This window comes from Schistosoma mansoni, assembly GCF_000237925.1.
Source record: "Schistosoma mansoni, WGS project CABG00000000 data, chromosome 3 unplaced supercontig 0044, strain Puerto Rico, whole genome shotgun sequence".
NCBI lineage: Eukaryota > Metazoa > Platyhelminthes > Trematoda > Strigeidida > Schistosomatidae > Schistosoma > Schistosoma mansoni.
In genome coordinates this window covers 2,083,203-2,100,212 of record NW_017386006.1, presented here as the reverse complement: position 1 = coordinate 2,100,212, position 17,010 = coordinate 2,083,203, and the positions used below count along the sequence as shown (strand labels likewise).

The following is a 17,010-nucleotide window of genomic DNA, read 5'->3' as shown; positions in this document are numbered from 1 at the left end:
GTCAAAATAAATTTATGATATTCTGATTAAACAATTTATCAATTGAGGACTGATCTTTGTTCTCAAGGGAGAAATATTTAATCCCTTATACTATCTGTTATTTATCCCTTCTAATTTTATAAGTTATTACTTCTACTTACTTGTTATTCATTCGTTTGATACTCATTAAATGGATAGTTATCTCTTACACTTCTACAAATCCCTTTAACCTTGTTTTTACTATTCCTTTGAAGACTGTTACGAAACTTATATTCATTAGAGGAAAAATATCGGTGACCTATTGATAATTTTTTGAATTAATTAAATATTCCCATTGGGACATTAAAAAGGCAACTACTACTATGAGAAAAAAATAAATTACGGATGCGACCGTTTAATTTTAGAAGATACCATTATCTAGAAGAAAATTGGGTGAGACTATAATTAATAGACGTACCAATCAGATTTGTGACAACAGGTTTTGGCTTTTGCCTCGTATTTCATTCATCTATTTGGATAAACAGCGTTTTAGCATTTTAGTTGATGTCAGTTTGTGATAAAAACCTTAAATCTAGTTTCTAATCTTAACCGTCAGCTGTAAACCATAAATCTAATTCCTGATACTGCTTGATAACCCTCATTTAGTCCTGATTATTAGGTGAACACTCTCAAGGTCACTTAAGCGTCGCGCAAAGATCACCCATAAATTATAGTCTTACCGTAAATTGTCTTCGACCGACTAACTTCGTTCTCCTTCTTATTAAATATGATTAGGGAAACACTTCAACAAACCTCTACTCTCTTAGTAGTTTGTCATTCTTTCCATTAACTGGCAAAGTGACTGCAGAACAATCTCAAACCTATGGTCATTTTTCCTTTCAATCTATTGAATATTTTAAAGATTTACTTAATGAAATTTTCATAGTTGAAATCATGAGTCAATTGGTACTAGACCACCATGGAAAATCTGGAAGCACTGTGTGACGGCCGTTTCGTTCTATTACGGGACTCCTCAGCTGTGCGCATCCACGATCCCGCACTCTGTTGTAAAGATATCAACTCACTGAAGACAATTGGTCAACGGTTGCTCAAAATCGTGGATTGGTTGAAGTTAGACACTAACACCGTTGGATGCCGGCTCAGTGGTCTGGAGGTTAAGTGCTTGCTCGCGAGACTGATGGGTCTTGATTTTGAATCTGTAGAGGCGGGGTCGTGGATGCGCACTGCTGAATAGTCCTATAATAGGACGAAACGGCCATCCAGAAGTGCTTTCAGGTTTTACCATGGTGATCTAGCTTCAATCGACTAATGATTTCAACTATGAACATACTAAAATCTCCACAAAACCCCCTCTGATTAATGAAATGTCTATAGTTATCCATATGGAATTATATGCCATGAGTTACAAACTTTTATTCAGATGAGGGAGAGAGTCATTTTTTAGACGACTATTTTAAAAAACTGTACAATATATGAATCTCACAGCTGATTCGGAAAATAAATATCGAACAACTGATGATCACTTATATGATAATAAATAGCTAAGAATTACAATGAATAGTTAATGAAGTACTTCAAAGAATAAAGTGGATAAACTAATTATAATATACAAAAGAATTAGATTTTAAATGAAGTAGTGGTCTAGCTTCAATTGACTCATGCTTTCAACTATGAAAATATTGAAATCTCCACAAAACCCCTTCTGAAGTGAAAATGTTTATTGTAAGATTAAGTGATTATATAATAATAGTCAGTAATGAAATCTAAGTAATAATGAAAGGCAAATATTAACAATGGTCTTGTGAGAAAATAAAGATGGTATTCTCAGTTTGAAGAGAAAAAAAAGACATCTTTCAGAAATCAATTCGTATACTCTTATGCGATACAAATTATTAAAAAGTCTGGTTTATGTAAGAACTGAATAAAGACAAATTTAAATGAAGGAATTAACTACATGGAATGTTTTTAGACTGTTGAGAGTGTACGCAAGTAATCGTCGTTTTCCGTTGTTGAAATTCAGAACTGAGATTTCATCACTTTTTGTTCCGTATATCCATACCAGGTAAATTATGTCATTATGACATTTGGTCACATGTTTTAATATTTTTTTGAATTGGTCTTAACTGTTCTATTCAAGATCCGGGTTTTGTCTTATTTGGGACTCGTCAGCTAGATGTACATGGATATTAATGTTGATGGCGCTAAAACTTAAACTCTATATCTTCTCATTCAAACACCAACGCGTTATCGACTATTGTCAATACAGTAGAAAATCTAACGCAATTTCTAGTACATACGAAAGATGCACTAGTAATTAAGTAACTAATAATAATATTTCTATGCAGTATGACGACACCGAGAATACTTTGGTGATCAGATAGGTGCTAAGTCAAACGTTTTGTTGTAAAATAGTTATCAAAACAATCGAACTAATTAAAATCTTTACTATAAAACAGAAATGAAATTTCAGACAAACATGTGAATGTAGTCCATGAAAAGTGATAGTTATTCAGCGTGGGTTATAGATGAAGTTTGCTCAGTATCATGAATTGATTGAGTTTAGATATAAACACCGTCAGGTGACAGCTCAGTGGTCTAAAGGTTGAGCGTTCAATCAGAAGCCTTGGGTTCGATTCCCGAGTGAGGAGTAGGGAATGTTCATTGTTCAGAAGCGTCATACTAGGATGAAACGGCTATCCAATTCTTCGAGGTATTCATGGTCGTCCAGCTAAAATTAGTTCGGGATTTCAACTGTGAACGGAGTCTATTCCGAAATTCGTTAAGGGTGTCAAATGTTAAAACTACATTAACAAAGAAGTGTCAGGTGCAGCGTAAAACTCTTTTAATACACAAGAATTATAGAAAAAGCAAAAACATAATTAATGCTTTTGAAAAGCATAATAGCCTGCTATTATTCTGGTTGCTGATTATATAAAAAACTCTCATTACATTTTCCTATGTAAACGTATAAACAAACCTTGTAGTAAACTGAATTACATATTACAAATAATTCAGAAAACTCTATTCAACTTGAACTTATGTATAGATTTAGTTAAATGAGTATAGATCAAACCATTATTCACCTATCACTTATTATTTTATGAGGTAACCAAAATGTTTAGAAGATTTGAAAAGATTATTAGTTGCTTAAATTCACATGGTATTGCTTGCTTGAATCTTCCCATTGGTGTTTAGAACTGTAACTGGTCAGTCTCTAATTGGCCATATGTGCATACTGTGCGTATTGCCTCGATATAGACTTAATTCACAAGCATTGTGAACATCAACTCTGAGATGCAGGTACATCCAGCTGACTAGTTCCAAATAGGACGAAACGCGTGTCCTGGATTCCACTGCTAGCCACTATCCATCTTTGTTTATTAGTTGTTTGTTGTTGTTTGTTTCACTAAATTTTGGCTTAGATTATTTTTTAAATACAAACTTTAAACTCCTTACGTTTTAACCAACTTTCATCAAGAGGATCTTACTGAAGAAGCAGACTTAGTTAACTGAAAAAAAGAATGTTATAAAATTAACTTAGTAGAATACAAATAATAAAAATGAGTTTATCTTATAATTTTTACTGCTAATCCATATGCATCATAGGTTTTATAATCATGATCTATATTTACGAACTACTGTTTATTTATTTAAACACATAAATATTGGTACAAAGGGGGAACCAGATATATATGCGCCTCACAAATCTCATTTGATTTGTGTGAGGGCTGTGATACTGCACAGGTGCCCAGACCGAAGCAGGTGGTTTTCTTAGAGGGCTATACCCTGAACATTTGACCTAACGGTCTGATCCACAAGGCAGTGGAGCATCGTGAGGCGATGCAGTCTCATGGTAGCCAGTGACCAACGATCGATTCATACGCCATTTTGTTTCCTCAGGGTCCTAGAACGTAAGTGCACCATTGGTTTGGAATCAGGGTTTTCCAACTCCCCTAGGTGAACTTTCCGTGTCCACCTACCCGGTTAAAGCGCCGGACATTCGCTTTTCATCCTCTCAATTTCGTAAACAACAGTAATGCCACGAGAAGGGAGTGAGTAGGACTTCCGTGGTAGAGGCTATATACGCGTGGCCATGTGAGAGCATTTCGAGAGGGAGAGTAGACTCTCCCCACTCTCGGCCATACCAGGGCATTTGGGGGCTTACGAACTATAGTCTAATTGTGTTATTTCGTAGTGGATTTAGAGCAAGTTAAACATTCAGAATTATCCTATTGGAGATTATGATTAGAATTTTTATTATATAATTAATAAGTATGTGGATTACTGCATTTTTATAAATATCCCTGTATTGTAATCTTTCATTTGGCTAATTAAACATTATTATATATTTTACTTAACCCTAAATTAGTGTTAATTACCTACTGACCTATTATACAGTTCTTCTTGACTTATTCCTTAATTATGTACACGTATTTTTATATTGATGTTATTGTAAGGTCAAGTATTTAATTTATTTTACTAAATGAGTTTTTGAGTTAAGGTTGCTGAGTGACTGGTCGAGAGAAAGTTATTAATCTTATGAAGAATAAACGAAGTGATCAATAAATGGATACATTAGTTGTCGCCTCCTATAATCACGAGGGTCCGAGACTAAGGAAAGATATCCGCTTAGTTTTGAAGATGCAATAATTTGTGTATCTTTTTGTTGTTTTAACATTACACCTAATCAAATTTTATAAAACTGTTCCACAATCATTAGATTATAATGTTTATGACAGATGTGAGCCAATCGGAAAGAAATCACTTCATTTCATTACATATATTGCGTGTTATTTTAGTTTTATAAAAGTGTGTTAAGAGAGTTAAATGTAAGGGATTTCTAAACTTTACATATAGAATTTTAATTCACTCACAATACTACATACATTATAAGTACACTAATCGATTATTGAAGTAGGTAATTTATGGAGTTCATGCAATGCCAATTTAGTTTGAGTTATATTTGAGTAATAGCCGGTAAATTATTGAGAACGGAGAATAGTGAATTGTTAATCATTTCTTACGGGTATCCATGACTTCATACATAATTGAATCTAAGATTAATTGATTTTGTGATGGGTCATATATTTACAAACCACTGAGTCGACATGATGACAAAGTTAACACTATTATAACACTATTATTATTATTACACTTATTATAAGCTTTTTTTGACCCATAGACTATTATTATACGATTTACCATTCTTGAATTATTCCTAGTCTATTAATTGCTGCCTGCCACATTGACAGCCACATTTGGCTAAATCTTGTACAAATGTTATTTTCTATTTTATAGTACAATGTGGTCAGTTTGTTTGGTATATTAACTCAGTATGTTTGAAATACAATGATTCATATTGCAGAGGCTGTTATTGGTGTTCTGGATTTAACTGAGTGAGCTAGGCAGAAAGCAGGGCCGATACGCATTCTAGACTGCTCATACGATTTTTCATGTGTCACTGTTCCAATCAATAATTCGCTGCTCTCTAATTAGCGGTCTTATCATGTCATACGTTAGCAAGGTATCCACTCGACCACAAGATATAACATCTTACTATGAGATCCCTCATCAATGTTTATATTTTACAAACATTTACATAATTCATCTTTCATTTTTCCATTATTATTTCTTTTTTTATAGATAACATATTTAAATGGAAGTAAACCAGTCGCAGCACCATGTGAACGTAAAGGTATATGGCGTAAATTTATACATGCACAATATTTAAATTGTGCTACATTTGAACCATTTAGTTATTTACGTTCTGATATAACTAATATAGAAATGTATATTTATTTAGATGAAATGTTAAATCGTGCTGATTGTATTGATTGTTTTCATGGTGAAGTTAAATCACAATTATCTGGTGCATTAATATCAATACATGGTGCTGATACATTACCAAATATTAATGATAAAAGTATTAATTTAAAACCTGGTACATTAACTGAATTACGTTTATCTATTATAGAAAATATACAACAAATGCCACCATATGGTAGATGTTCTATAAATCATCCATTAAATATAACATTATATGATATGATATATAATTATTCAGAATATGCATGTCGTGTAGCAACAATACAAAATAATATTAATCAACAATGTGGTTGTTATACAATGGAATATCCATATAATGAAAATAAAGGTTATAAACCATGCACCGATTTATCCCAATTTATTAATCAATCAAATTGTAATCGTAATAATTTTAATTTAACTAATTTATGTATTAATAATTTTAAAAATTTTATATCAAGAATAATGTGTAAACGTTCTGTCATAGAAAATTATCTTCATGGTGAATTACCTAATTGTAAAATGCCATGTTCATTTTATTCATATGAATCAGAACAATCAATATCAACATGGCCAACTAAAAGTTGGCAATTAACATGGTTAAATTCATCATATAATAAAAAATTAGGTATATTTAATAATACAGAATTTATACCATATTTAAAAGCTCAACAATTATTAGAATTAGGTAATCATATTGATGCAGTGAATATATTGGATAAAATTGATGTATTAGAACGTAAATTATTAGCTATATTAATTAACAGACCTAATTTTGATGTACGTAAAGTTGAAGAAAAGATTGTATTATCATTAACTAGTTTATTATCACAAACTGGTGGTTTATTTTCTATATGGATTGGTTTATCAATGATATCATTAGGTGAATTATTTGAATTATTTATACGTTGTTATATAAGATTAAAACATTCTAATCATAATAATAATAATAATACTAATAATAGTAATAGTAATGATAATAATACTAATAATAATAATAAAGTAATACAACATAATAATAATTCATTAAAACAAAATAATTATTATCCATTATCAAATTATAATGATCATATATTACATAATTTATTATTATTAAATCAATTACATAATAATAATAATATTAATAATAATAATATAAATGATATTACTAATAAAATCAATAAAATTTTAATAAATGAAGAAAATAATTTACATAATTTATTATTATTGAAAAAAAATGAAAATGATCAATCAATAAATCAATAAATTAATAATCAATCAATCAATAATTAAATATTGATTAGAATTCAATTAAAGAAAAAAAGAAAGGGAGAAATAAACTTTATTTACATATATAAACATAATATTCTGTTAAATTTTTTTTCAGAAATGGTTTTGTGGATATTTCAGTATTTTCATAATTGAAATCATGAGTTAATTGAAGCTAGACCACCATGGAAAACCTAGTGGTGTCTTCCAGTGCTTCCAGGTTTTCTATGGTGATTTAGCTTCAATTGATTCATGATTTCAACTATGAAAAAATTTTTTTCTTTTGATAAGATTATAATATATAGATGAGATCTTTGTACAATGTTAGATTGATCTTGAGAGCGTTCATCTAATAATCAGGATTAATTGTGAGGAATTATGATTTACAATTGATGATTAAATTTAAAAAATTAGATTTTGAATGTTCATAATGAACTGATATCAATGATAATGCCCAAACTTTATTCAAATCAAAAGGGATGAATGAATTTTGCGCCAAAATTTGAAACCTGTTATCATCAATCTGTTTGTTACGTATTTAAGTTATAACCCCCCCCCCATATTTTCAATAATGATATGTGGTGGTAAAATATTTGTGTAGAAAAATTTTTTTTATTTTTTTCATCTAAAACATAAATTGTGTTGTAACCATGTAATTTTGTGAACAAAAATTATTATCTTATTTTTCATTATTTTGTCTCGGTGTTTTTTTCAATACAAAATTAATGTTCATAGATGTATTCTTCTTATTTATGAATGATTTGAAATTAGTTAACGAAAGATATAGTTTTCGTTCCCAGATAACATAATCAGCGGTGAAAACGTATTGTATAAGTGTTATATCTCGAACTTAGATTCTTAGTATGTTGCGTAATACCTGAGCATTCGAACGCTAGAACCCTCCCAAGTTGCAAAATAAGAAGACAGAAGACTAGTAATTAGGAATGTTATTCCCAAAACAGTATCAAATATAGAACAAAAATCTTATGTATTTATAGTTTTTTGGCTGAAAGTAAATCATTATTTCGGATAGCCAATAGACACATTGTGGGTCCTTCTTATTCAACCAATAGGGAAGTTACAAGTCTACATTCTAGAATGCTCCCCTAGTGGTGATTGGATGGAATGTCTTTGGCTCTTTCTGGGCTTTTTGAGGCTTCTTGCCAATGAACCATCCTTACGATAAGATTTTCAAACTAAGATTAGGGGTAGGTATTAAGTATTCTGCAGTTTTCAGTGGTTTCGAAGCTGAAATTGATCTATGATATTCATTATTGCATATTTATATGAAAAGTAATTGAAAAAAAATTGTTAGAGAGGAATACATACATAGGTGGGTCCTACATGAATGAAAATGGTAATATTTTGGTGTGTGCTACTTATATCGACATACGTAGTATATAACGCTAGTCAGGAATAGAATATTTGACAGCAGAGAACGGGAACAGAAAGCAATTGGTATGGAAATGCAGGAACAATAAAGTCTGAAACAATTAACATTTTGCAAATGAAGTATTACAGTGTGATTTTTCTATTTTGCCAAGTAACTCTGTAAGTTTGTGGTGACTATAATCGGTTATCCTCACTTGTGTTCTCTTTCAGTACAATATCTGTGGTACATAACGTGTCTAAGATGCTGCGTGATTAAATAAGTTCCTACAGAAAACCCCTACACCACCGTATATACAAAGTTTTTTGTTTTGATATAAATGTTTAGACGAATAATGGTAAGTTTTCTGTAGAAATGAAGAAACTAGAGCCTGAAGACTTCATGTATCCCTAATCGGACCTTCTGAGGCCAAAGAAATAGCTTAGAGAAATGCTTATGAGCTAATAGGATTGAGATCATGTTAATATACATTAGGAAAACATGGTATATTGGCTACCTGAAGAATTCACTGAAGCTAGCCACCTAACACTCGTTTGTTAGAGAATGTAGCAGAAGTCATAAGTAGTGTCATTCGTTAGTAAGGTTCACTTAATTCCAATAATTTGTAACCAAGTCCCATTTCTGAACAAACTAGTACCTACTGACGAAGAACAGAAAGTCTATAAGCACAAAATAACTCTTCGCAGAATCATTCAATAACTTTCTTACACTAAAACTATAATTGTTTATGTTATAACGTATAGACTCGTAATATATATGAACGTGCAATTAGAGAGGAGTGGATTTATTGATCGGACGCAAATGATACTTGAAATCGTACGAGCAGTCTTGAGTGCTATTCGGTCCTTCCTATCTGCCTAGCCAAGCCAGTTGAGTCCAGAACACAAATAACAGCCTCGACAATATGAATCATTATTTACAAACACACTGGGTTTTTATACAAACCAAAGTAATCAATAAACTGATTATAACTCAAGAATCGTATGATAATAAGTCAAAGGTCAAAATAAAGCTAATGATAAGAGAAATACGAATATGAATAGTTCAGTAACGTAATAATTGTACAATAGGAAATAGGCATATTACATAGATCCATAAATAGACCTAAAAGTTACCATTCGTAATTCACCGGGGGATATAACACCTCCCCTTTTTGAGAAATCCGGAGTTGACATCCGCATTTTAAATTTCCCGAATTCATCCTCCCCCACGAAAGACTGTTGGATCCTCATGTACCCACGTTACCATTATTGTGACATTATTTAAAACATATTCGTCGTATTTAACAGAGAATCCACCAGAACTGATTAGGTCGTGAGGATCGACGACATTCGATTTGAGGTCACCAGCGTTTGATTCAGTTTAGAAAGCAGTGAAACTATTTTTACCTCTGTCTGATCTAATTTAGACAACTGCTGGAAACTAAGAATCACCGGTCAACATTTTTATCCTAGTATAAGAATTTCCAGTAGTGTGCATCAACGACTGGAAAGGGAACTGCCTTAAGATCTAGCTGGGAGTGTTTAACATTTGGACCACTGAGCTGTCGTTTTTAATTTCAATGAATTCGCGATATTTGCCATTTTCATGGTTGTTAACTACTTCAAATCAGATATGAAGGAATCCCACTGTTTTAGCTTCTCACAAGAACTCAGCGGATAGACTCTATATATTATTTACTAGTGAGCTCATAGTTATTCCTCCAACTGCCCATATGACAATAACAGAATAATCCAAATGAGTAAAAATTCAATTGATACTTTGACATCTAAAACATACTGAGAGTTATGAAACAACGTTTCTACTTCTACAAATCAAAGGTTGAAAACGAAACTTAATGTCAGTCACTTATAATTTTTACCAGCCTATGATAAAATATGATGCCATTCATTTGCAAAAGAAATGAAATGACATATATAGAAAAGAATATGCAATGTTAACTGGAAAGAAAGAAGATCACCATGAAAGAAAACATCTTTAAAATTGTTAAGATAAAAAATGTAAAGTTTATATATAACGGTCTCCTAATGGGCAATCACAATTGACGTTACTGTGTGATTTATCATTACTATCCACTTACTCATTCAAGACTAACTTTAATAAGGGCCTTTAAGTTTACTTGTCTTATCGAATAAGAGTAAATGTGCCTCATACTGTCTACTACGTATAACTTTTTAAAGAAATAATCTGTTTTTCAGTAACCTTGTTAGGGAAAGTTTTAGTAGACCCATTTTAAGAAATTAAAGTTGGATGTTATGACTGTGCAATATGTGTGGAAACAAACTACCTGTCAAACTACAAACAATGTATCTATTGAATAAAGCTCATTGTTAGTTGATAAATATACATTCTTAACATACTACTTATAAGGATCAAAAAACTGAATTATATTTCAGTATCTTATCTTTACTCAGATATGAAATATTGAACAACTGAAACACATCTTCGGTTTGTCTAGAAAAAAGATGTGACTTTTATCGGCATGGATAAAAATCAGTATCAGTTCTCATAAAATTACAGATTTTGGTCAGTTACAACTGGACCGAAACCTAAATCCACACGGTCTTGTTAATTGCTACTGTGATGCGTGTTACTGATGCCGTCAGATATAAGTAGTATGTATCACTAATCGGAAGTGAAATGCCTAGGTTGAGAAAATCGAAGACAAGACACAGTGATTGGTATGGAAATATTCAAGTATGGAATATTCAAGGAATATTCAAGTATGAGACAACTGATGGATATTTTGAAAATCATGTATTTACTGTATGGTTCTCAGATTTTGCCAAGATATTCTGCAATATGGTATTAGAATACACTTGATTGTCCCACTAGTGTCCTAATTCAAAGCCCCAACTCTTAACTTTCTAGTACAGAAACGTCGGGTCAGTTGAACATTTGACAAAATTTCTATTTAATCAATTAGATTCAATCAACATTAAGAGTTTGACGACAACTATTTGCTTACTATTGAACGGATGGTTAATCTAATTTTAATGCACTTTCATCAAGTTTACTAAGATCCTAATTTAATTTGAAATATTAAATTCTGTCTCATTCAAAACCATGAAAAATCATGAAACTTCAAACTATGTGTTTGATCCATTGCGTTTTTATCATCTGTATCTTATGAAACAGACTTATGCATGTAGCCCCATTTTTTAAACGATAACTGATATTCTCTAGTGTCATTCAGATTAAACAAACAATAAATGTGTTGTAAGCAAAGATGGATAGTGGCTAGCGGTGGAATCCAGGACGCGCGTTTCGTCCTATTTGGGACTCTTCAGCTGGATGTACCTGCATAAATCTATTAAAAAACGAATAATAACGATGACCTATTCATTTGTATTGTTTGTTTGAATCTTCCCATTGATGTTTAGGACTTCAATTAATCAGTCTCTTGTCGACATAAATGCAACTTGCGTGTATTGACTTGATATTTAATAGCATAATTGGCAGAGATAAATGGTAGCTAGCAGTAAAGTTCAGGAAGTGAGATTCGTCCTATTTAGGACTTGTTAACTGGCTGTACCTGGATCCCATATTTGATGAGCAAGCCAGTGACTTCCTTGACTCGGTATCCAAATGGCGTTTGAAACAAACGATATTGGATTCTAGTCCAAGGGTGAATGTCAACTCTAGGATTCAGGTGCGTCTGACTGACAAGTCCCAAATAGGACGAATCTTAACTCCTGAATTCCATTGTTAGCCACCATTTTCCTCCTATTAAAATTATGTTTCGCTAGAAAATCATCATTATTAAAACACTTTGTGCAAAGAACTGAAATCATATAGACTTTTAAACCATGATCTTATCGGTATGAAAAATTCACTTATTCTTATACATAATCGTATATATCAGCAAAGTCTATATATATTATTGAGTATTCATAAAACATTATCATACTAATTTTTGCATGGGCAATAAGATATGTTTTTCCTTAATTATCAGTATATAACAGAAGTGCGTTTTGTGGAGATTTTAGTATTTTTTAAATAATTGTATTCATGAGTCAATTAGAGCTAGACCACCATGGAAAACCTGGAATCACTGGACGTCCCTTTCGTCCCATTATGAAGCTCCTCAGCAGTACACACCCACGATCCTGCCTGGGCGATTCGAACCCAGGACCTATCAGTCACGCCCGCTGGGACGTCCCATATTAGGACGAAATGGCCGTTCAATGCTTCTGAGTTTACCATGGTGGTGTAGCCTCATTGACCCATGAATTCAACTACAAAAAAATATCAGTATTTACAGCAAATTACAACCGATGAATACATGGAAGTGAAAATCTTACGTGTTCCATAAAAAGATGAAAGTTAATTTACAAAATAAAATCTTACTGTAGTGAATGAGGGCAGCATCACTGATGAACACGGTGGATCTGATGCAGATGTGAGTGCGCGGATCGGCAAAGCAAGAGCAGCATATTTACAACTGAAGAACATCTGGGACTCAAAACAATTGTCAACCAACACCAAGATCAGAATTTTCAATACAAATGTCAAGATAGTTCTACAGTATTGGGCGAAGACATGGAGAACTACAAAAGCCATCGCCAGAAGATACGAGTGTTTATTAACAGTTGTCTACACAAGATACTTCGGATCTGTTGGCCAGAAACTATCAGCAACATTCTACTGTGTGAGAGAACAAACCAGATTCCATCTAGTGGAGGAAGAAATCAGGAAGAAGTGCTGGGAGTGGATAGGACACACATTGAGGAAATCACACAACTGCGTCACAAGACAAGCCCTCACATGGAGTCCTGAAGGTTGAAGGGAAAGAAGGAGACCAAAGAACACATTAATCCGAGAAATGGAGACAGACATGAGAAGAATGAACAAAAATTGGATAGAACTAGAAAGAAAGGCTGAGGACAGAGTGGGTTGTAGAAAGCTGGTCAGCGGCCTATGCTCCATTGGGAGTAACAGGCGTAAGTAAGTAAGTACGTAGTGAACGAGACTCAGTTGGGGAAAACTAATTTATTGTTTAAAGTAAAATTACACAGTACTTTCGTAAAGTGTGAAAATCATACATTAAATACATTAGTTGCATATCTTTAATCAGTTGTCTTTTACATACTTCATGATCCTTTCAATTCGATTGCTGTTCTAATTGTTCTCTATTTCCTTTACTGTTCTATTCAATTCACTCTTCCAATGCCAGACATTTCACTTTCGATTGGTACTATATACTACTTATATTTATCAGTATAAGCAGCAAGTACAAAAAAGTAGAAAAACAGTATAGATTATATTTTATTTCTATCTATATTACTTACCAAAGTTATGAGTAAATGAAAAGTAGTCATTAATCACTATTTATCTAGTATAATAATGTAAAATATACTATGAATTATTAATCTAACATGCAAAGTGAAGATTCACATTACTGATATTCATATCGCTTTTAAAAAAGATGATTTATGAATATCAAGTCCCTTTTTTTCACTAATGGAATATATCAAAATTTGGAATATACCGAATCTCAGAATAGTTATGAGAAAATTGTAGTTAACATTTATTGAAATAAAAAAATGAAATTAAAAATTTGACTTTCACTAGAATAAATATTAGACTCATAAAACAGTTTCAGTCAGTCAGTCAGTCAGCTACAACGTAGGACCAGGCACATATATGCATCGGTCCAAGTTGCCATACCTCGTTAGCACAACAACATGAACACCGAATTCATAGAAGTAGTTAATTGAGTGGTGGTAATATATAAAAGAAACGTTGTATATGAGGATATAGTGCAGGAAGAAAGGCAGATATGAATCAATTTTATTCTAGCGGTTTAAGGGAAGATAAAGAGTGTATATACCTACGCCATTCTGATCGGTTCTGAGTCATGTCACCTAGAGTATCCAACCATTGGTTACGATCGTCACGTGGACCCCAACCAAGTAGTCTGCATCTACCAACATGGCTCATACCAGAAGTGACTTTGTGGACTGATGCCACGTTTTAATTTTGCCACCCCTAACCTTCTTCCAACAATCGCCGATTCTAGTCAGCATAGTACGTCGTGGTAATTGGTGTTCAGGCAGATGTAACACGTGGCCCAACCATCTCAATCAATGAAGATTCATGACCTCATCAACTGATTCACCATCATTCCCTAATACCCTGTGTCTAACCTCAGTTTAATATGAAGCAATCCATAAACAATGTTGTTGCAGTTAAATTGACTGTATTTAGTGCTAAACTGTATGTTTAAAATTTACAACTGAAAATACATAAAAATCGATTATGAATATCTTGAAGTTACAAGTATAAACTATTCAATGTCATTACAATGCTCTAGAAACTAAGCTTTCGTACGAGTACCACTGAGTACTTACGTCTGTCGACATAAGTAGCGTGCACCACAGTATAACTATTCAAATATATTTTTTTCTTTCACATCATTCAATATAATAATCATACAAACTTAATGTTCCTATCTTTTGAATCATAAATCCATAAAAGTATTTAGTTATTACATTGTTTCAGTCAAAACCTACGGTGACTTGTTGATATAGAGAGCCAATTAGATGTAGCAAGAGGTCGATCGATGTCAATCAGTAGTGACCCAAATGTCAAGTGTATTTCATTGGGGTCAGTCAGTCAATTTCCTAAGGAGAGACTGGTATATACATGAATGAGTATTTGTGTATTTTATTCGGTAGTCCAATGCATTTACTCACTCACTCTTGCGTTCTCTCTCAAGTAGTCAGTTGACGGGTTAGCGCATAGCATACCATGTATCAATATCAGATTTCGGACACAGCACGTTACAACACATATATATGAAAATGTTCATAGACTTGCAAATCAAATATGATGCTCCTTCATAAATAAGTATGATTTTTTCCCGAAGATTTTGACAGCTATGATGTTAAAGAACTGACCGTATAAATTGTAAAAATACCGAAAAAAAACATTATTCACGGTTACTAATTTGAAAAGTTTTGTATCGTTTGAACTGTCAACTACTTAGCTTTGTCAATTGTCAAACATTGTTTACAACTCAAATATGAATGTTATTAGCGGATAGTTTGAATATAATTTAATTTCATTAACTCTGACGGAAATTATCCAAAAAAATAGAGCTGTTCTTGATTTGTTCTTAGATATGTTTTGTTTCATGATTATGTTGTTGAATTATCTTTCCAGATCTTCTACAGTTACCAATGGATTTTGTTGTTATGGATAAGTTAACAATTTTGATGAATATTCAAAATGTCCATAATGGAAATTGAACTTTTATCTCTAAAACAATCGAATAACAGTAGTACTATTGAACTGTAACGTATATGTGCTTACCAGCACGAAAAGACTTGGCTATTTTGATGGAGTTTTGTTCTTTGAGCTGGATGATTTGATCGTTGATATTTCATAGTTATTCATCTATCTGAGCTACAAATCTTCTCTATGATCTCATGACTTGTCTATAAAATTATGGAACTTTTTTTGTGCTGATTGTATTATATCAAGACTACAAAACTCAGATAGATAAGCATCTTATTATCAGTATTTCAAAAATTAGATCATTAATATATCGAAACTTTAGACAATCCATCAATGATATTTTTTTAAACGAATGCATTTTTGCCTCATGCAATGGTATCATAAATTATGATTAGTTTATTTGTGTAATCGCGTAACCCAGTTTTTTTTGTTTTGAAAATATAAAGTGGTAACAAATTTCTATTCCTGTATTCGAGTCTACTACTTTTAACTTTGATTTTATTGTAGTAACTCTTTGTGAAGCTTTTTTTTAAACAACAAATTTTATATAGTTGAGATCATGAGTCAATTGAAGCTAGACAACCTTGGGAAACCTGGAATCACTGAACGGCCGTTTCTTCCTATTGTGGGACTCCTCAGCAGTGCGCATCCACTCAGATATTTAAATGAAATCTTTGTATTATCAACTTGTACCCATTTAATGCAGCAAAACTGAGAATAACCTACCCTAGTAGGAGTTTATTTTCCGTATCCAAAAAAAGATAAGCTTCCATGTCTGGTCACCTCCATGTGCATCTACCAGGTCACCTGCACTTGTGGAGCAAGGTATATTGACCGTAGCTGGCTCTCGCTTTCAACTCGGTACGTGAACATGTCCCACTTTGGTTCTACAAGGTGAAAAGAAAGCAGTTAGGAGTTCTATACTTGAACATCTAATCGACTGTAATCATTCTACGGACCCACAGTTTGATTTTAAGGTTGTTTATGTGATTCGTTCAAATCTACCGAGATTTCTTCGTATCCTACTCCTAAAAATATCCGAAGCTCTTACCATCCATGAGCTCAAACCAGAACTATGCATACAATAGAAGTATGTCCTGTCATTATCGTTACCTTGACCTTAATTAAGATTATTTTATTATTATTATTACTGCGTTCCCCTTTATTTATGTCTCATAAATGCTCATCATATCATTTTATTTATTTTTACACCACTCTGATCTTTATTTACATTTAATTATTGTAACTAAAGGCATTTTATCCTTTTTAATCATCTAATTATATTCACTAAATCTATTATTATTATTCGTGTTACGTAATCTAGTCATCTTGGTTATTCATGTTCA

General features: G+C 32.4%; 1 protein-coding gene across 1 annotated transcript in view; it reads left to right on the top strand.

Moving 5' to 3' along the window:
- Smp_083980 (Amiloride-sensitive sodium channel,putative) overlaps nucleotides 1-10,328 on the top strand; it is a gene marked incomplete at both ends in the record, with an annotated part of 31,959 nt that extends 21,631 nt beyond the window's left edge. The window contains 3 exons of the mRNA XM_018791472.1: nucleotides 5,623-5,980; nucleotides 6,338-6,564; nucleotides 10,287-10,328. Coding sequence (XP_018645415.1) covers nucleotides 5,623-5,980; nucleotides 6,338-6,564; nucleotides 10,287-10,328 — 627 coding nt within the window. The remainder of the gene's footprint in view (nucleotides 1-5,622; nucleotides 5,981-6,337; nucleotides 6,565-10,286) is intronic.
- Between the last annotated feature and the right edge of the window lie 6,682 nt (nucleotides 10,329-17,010).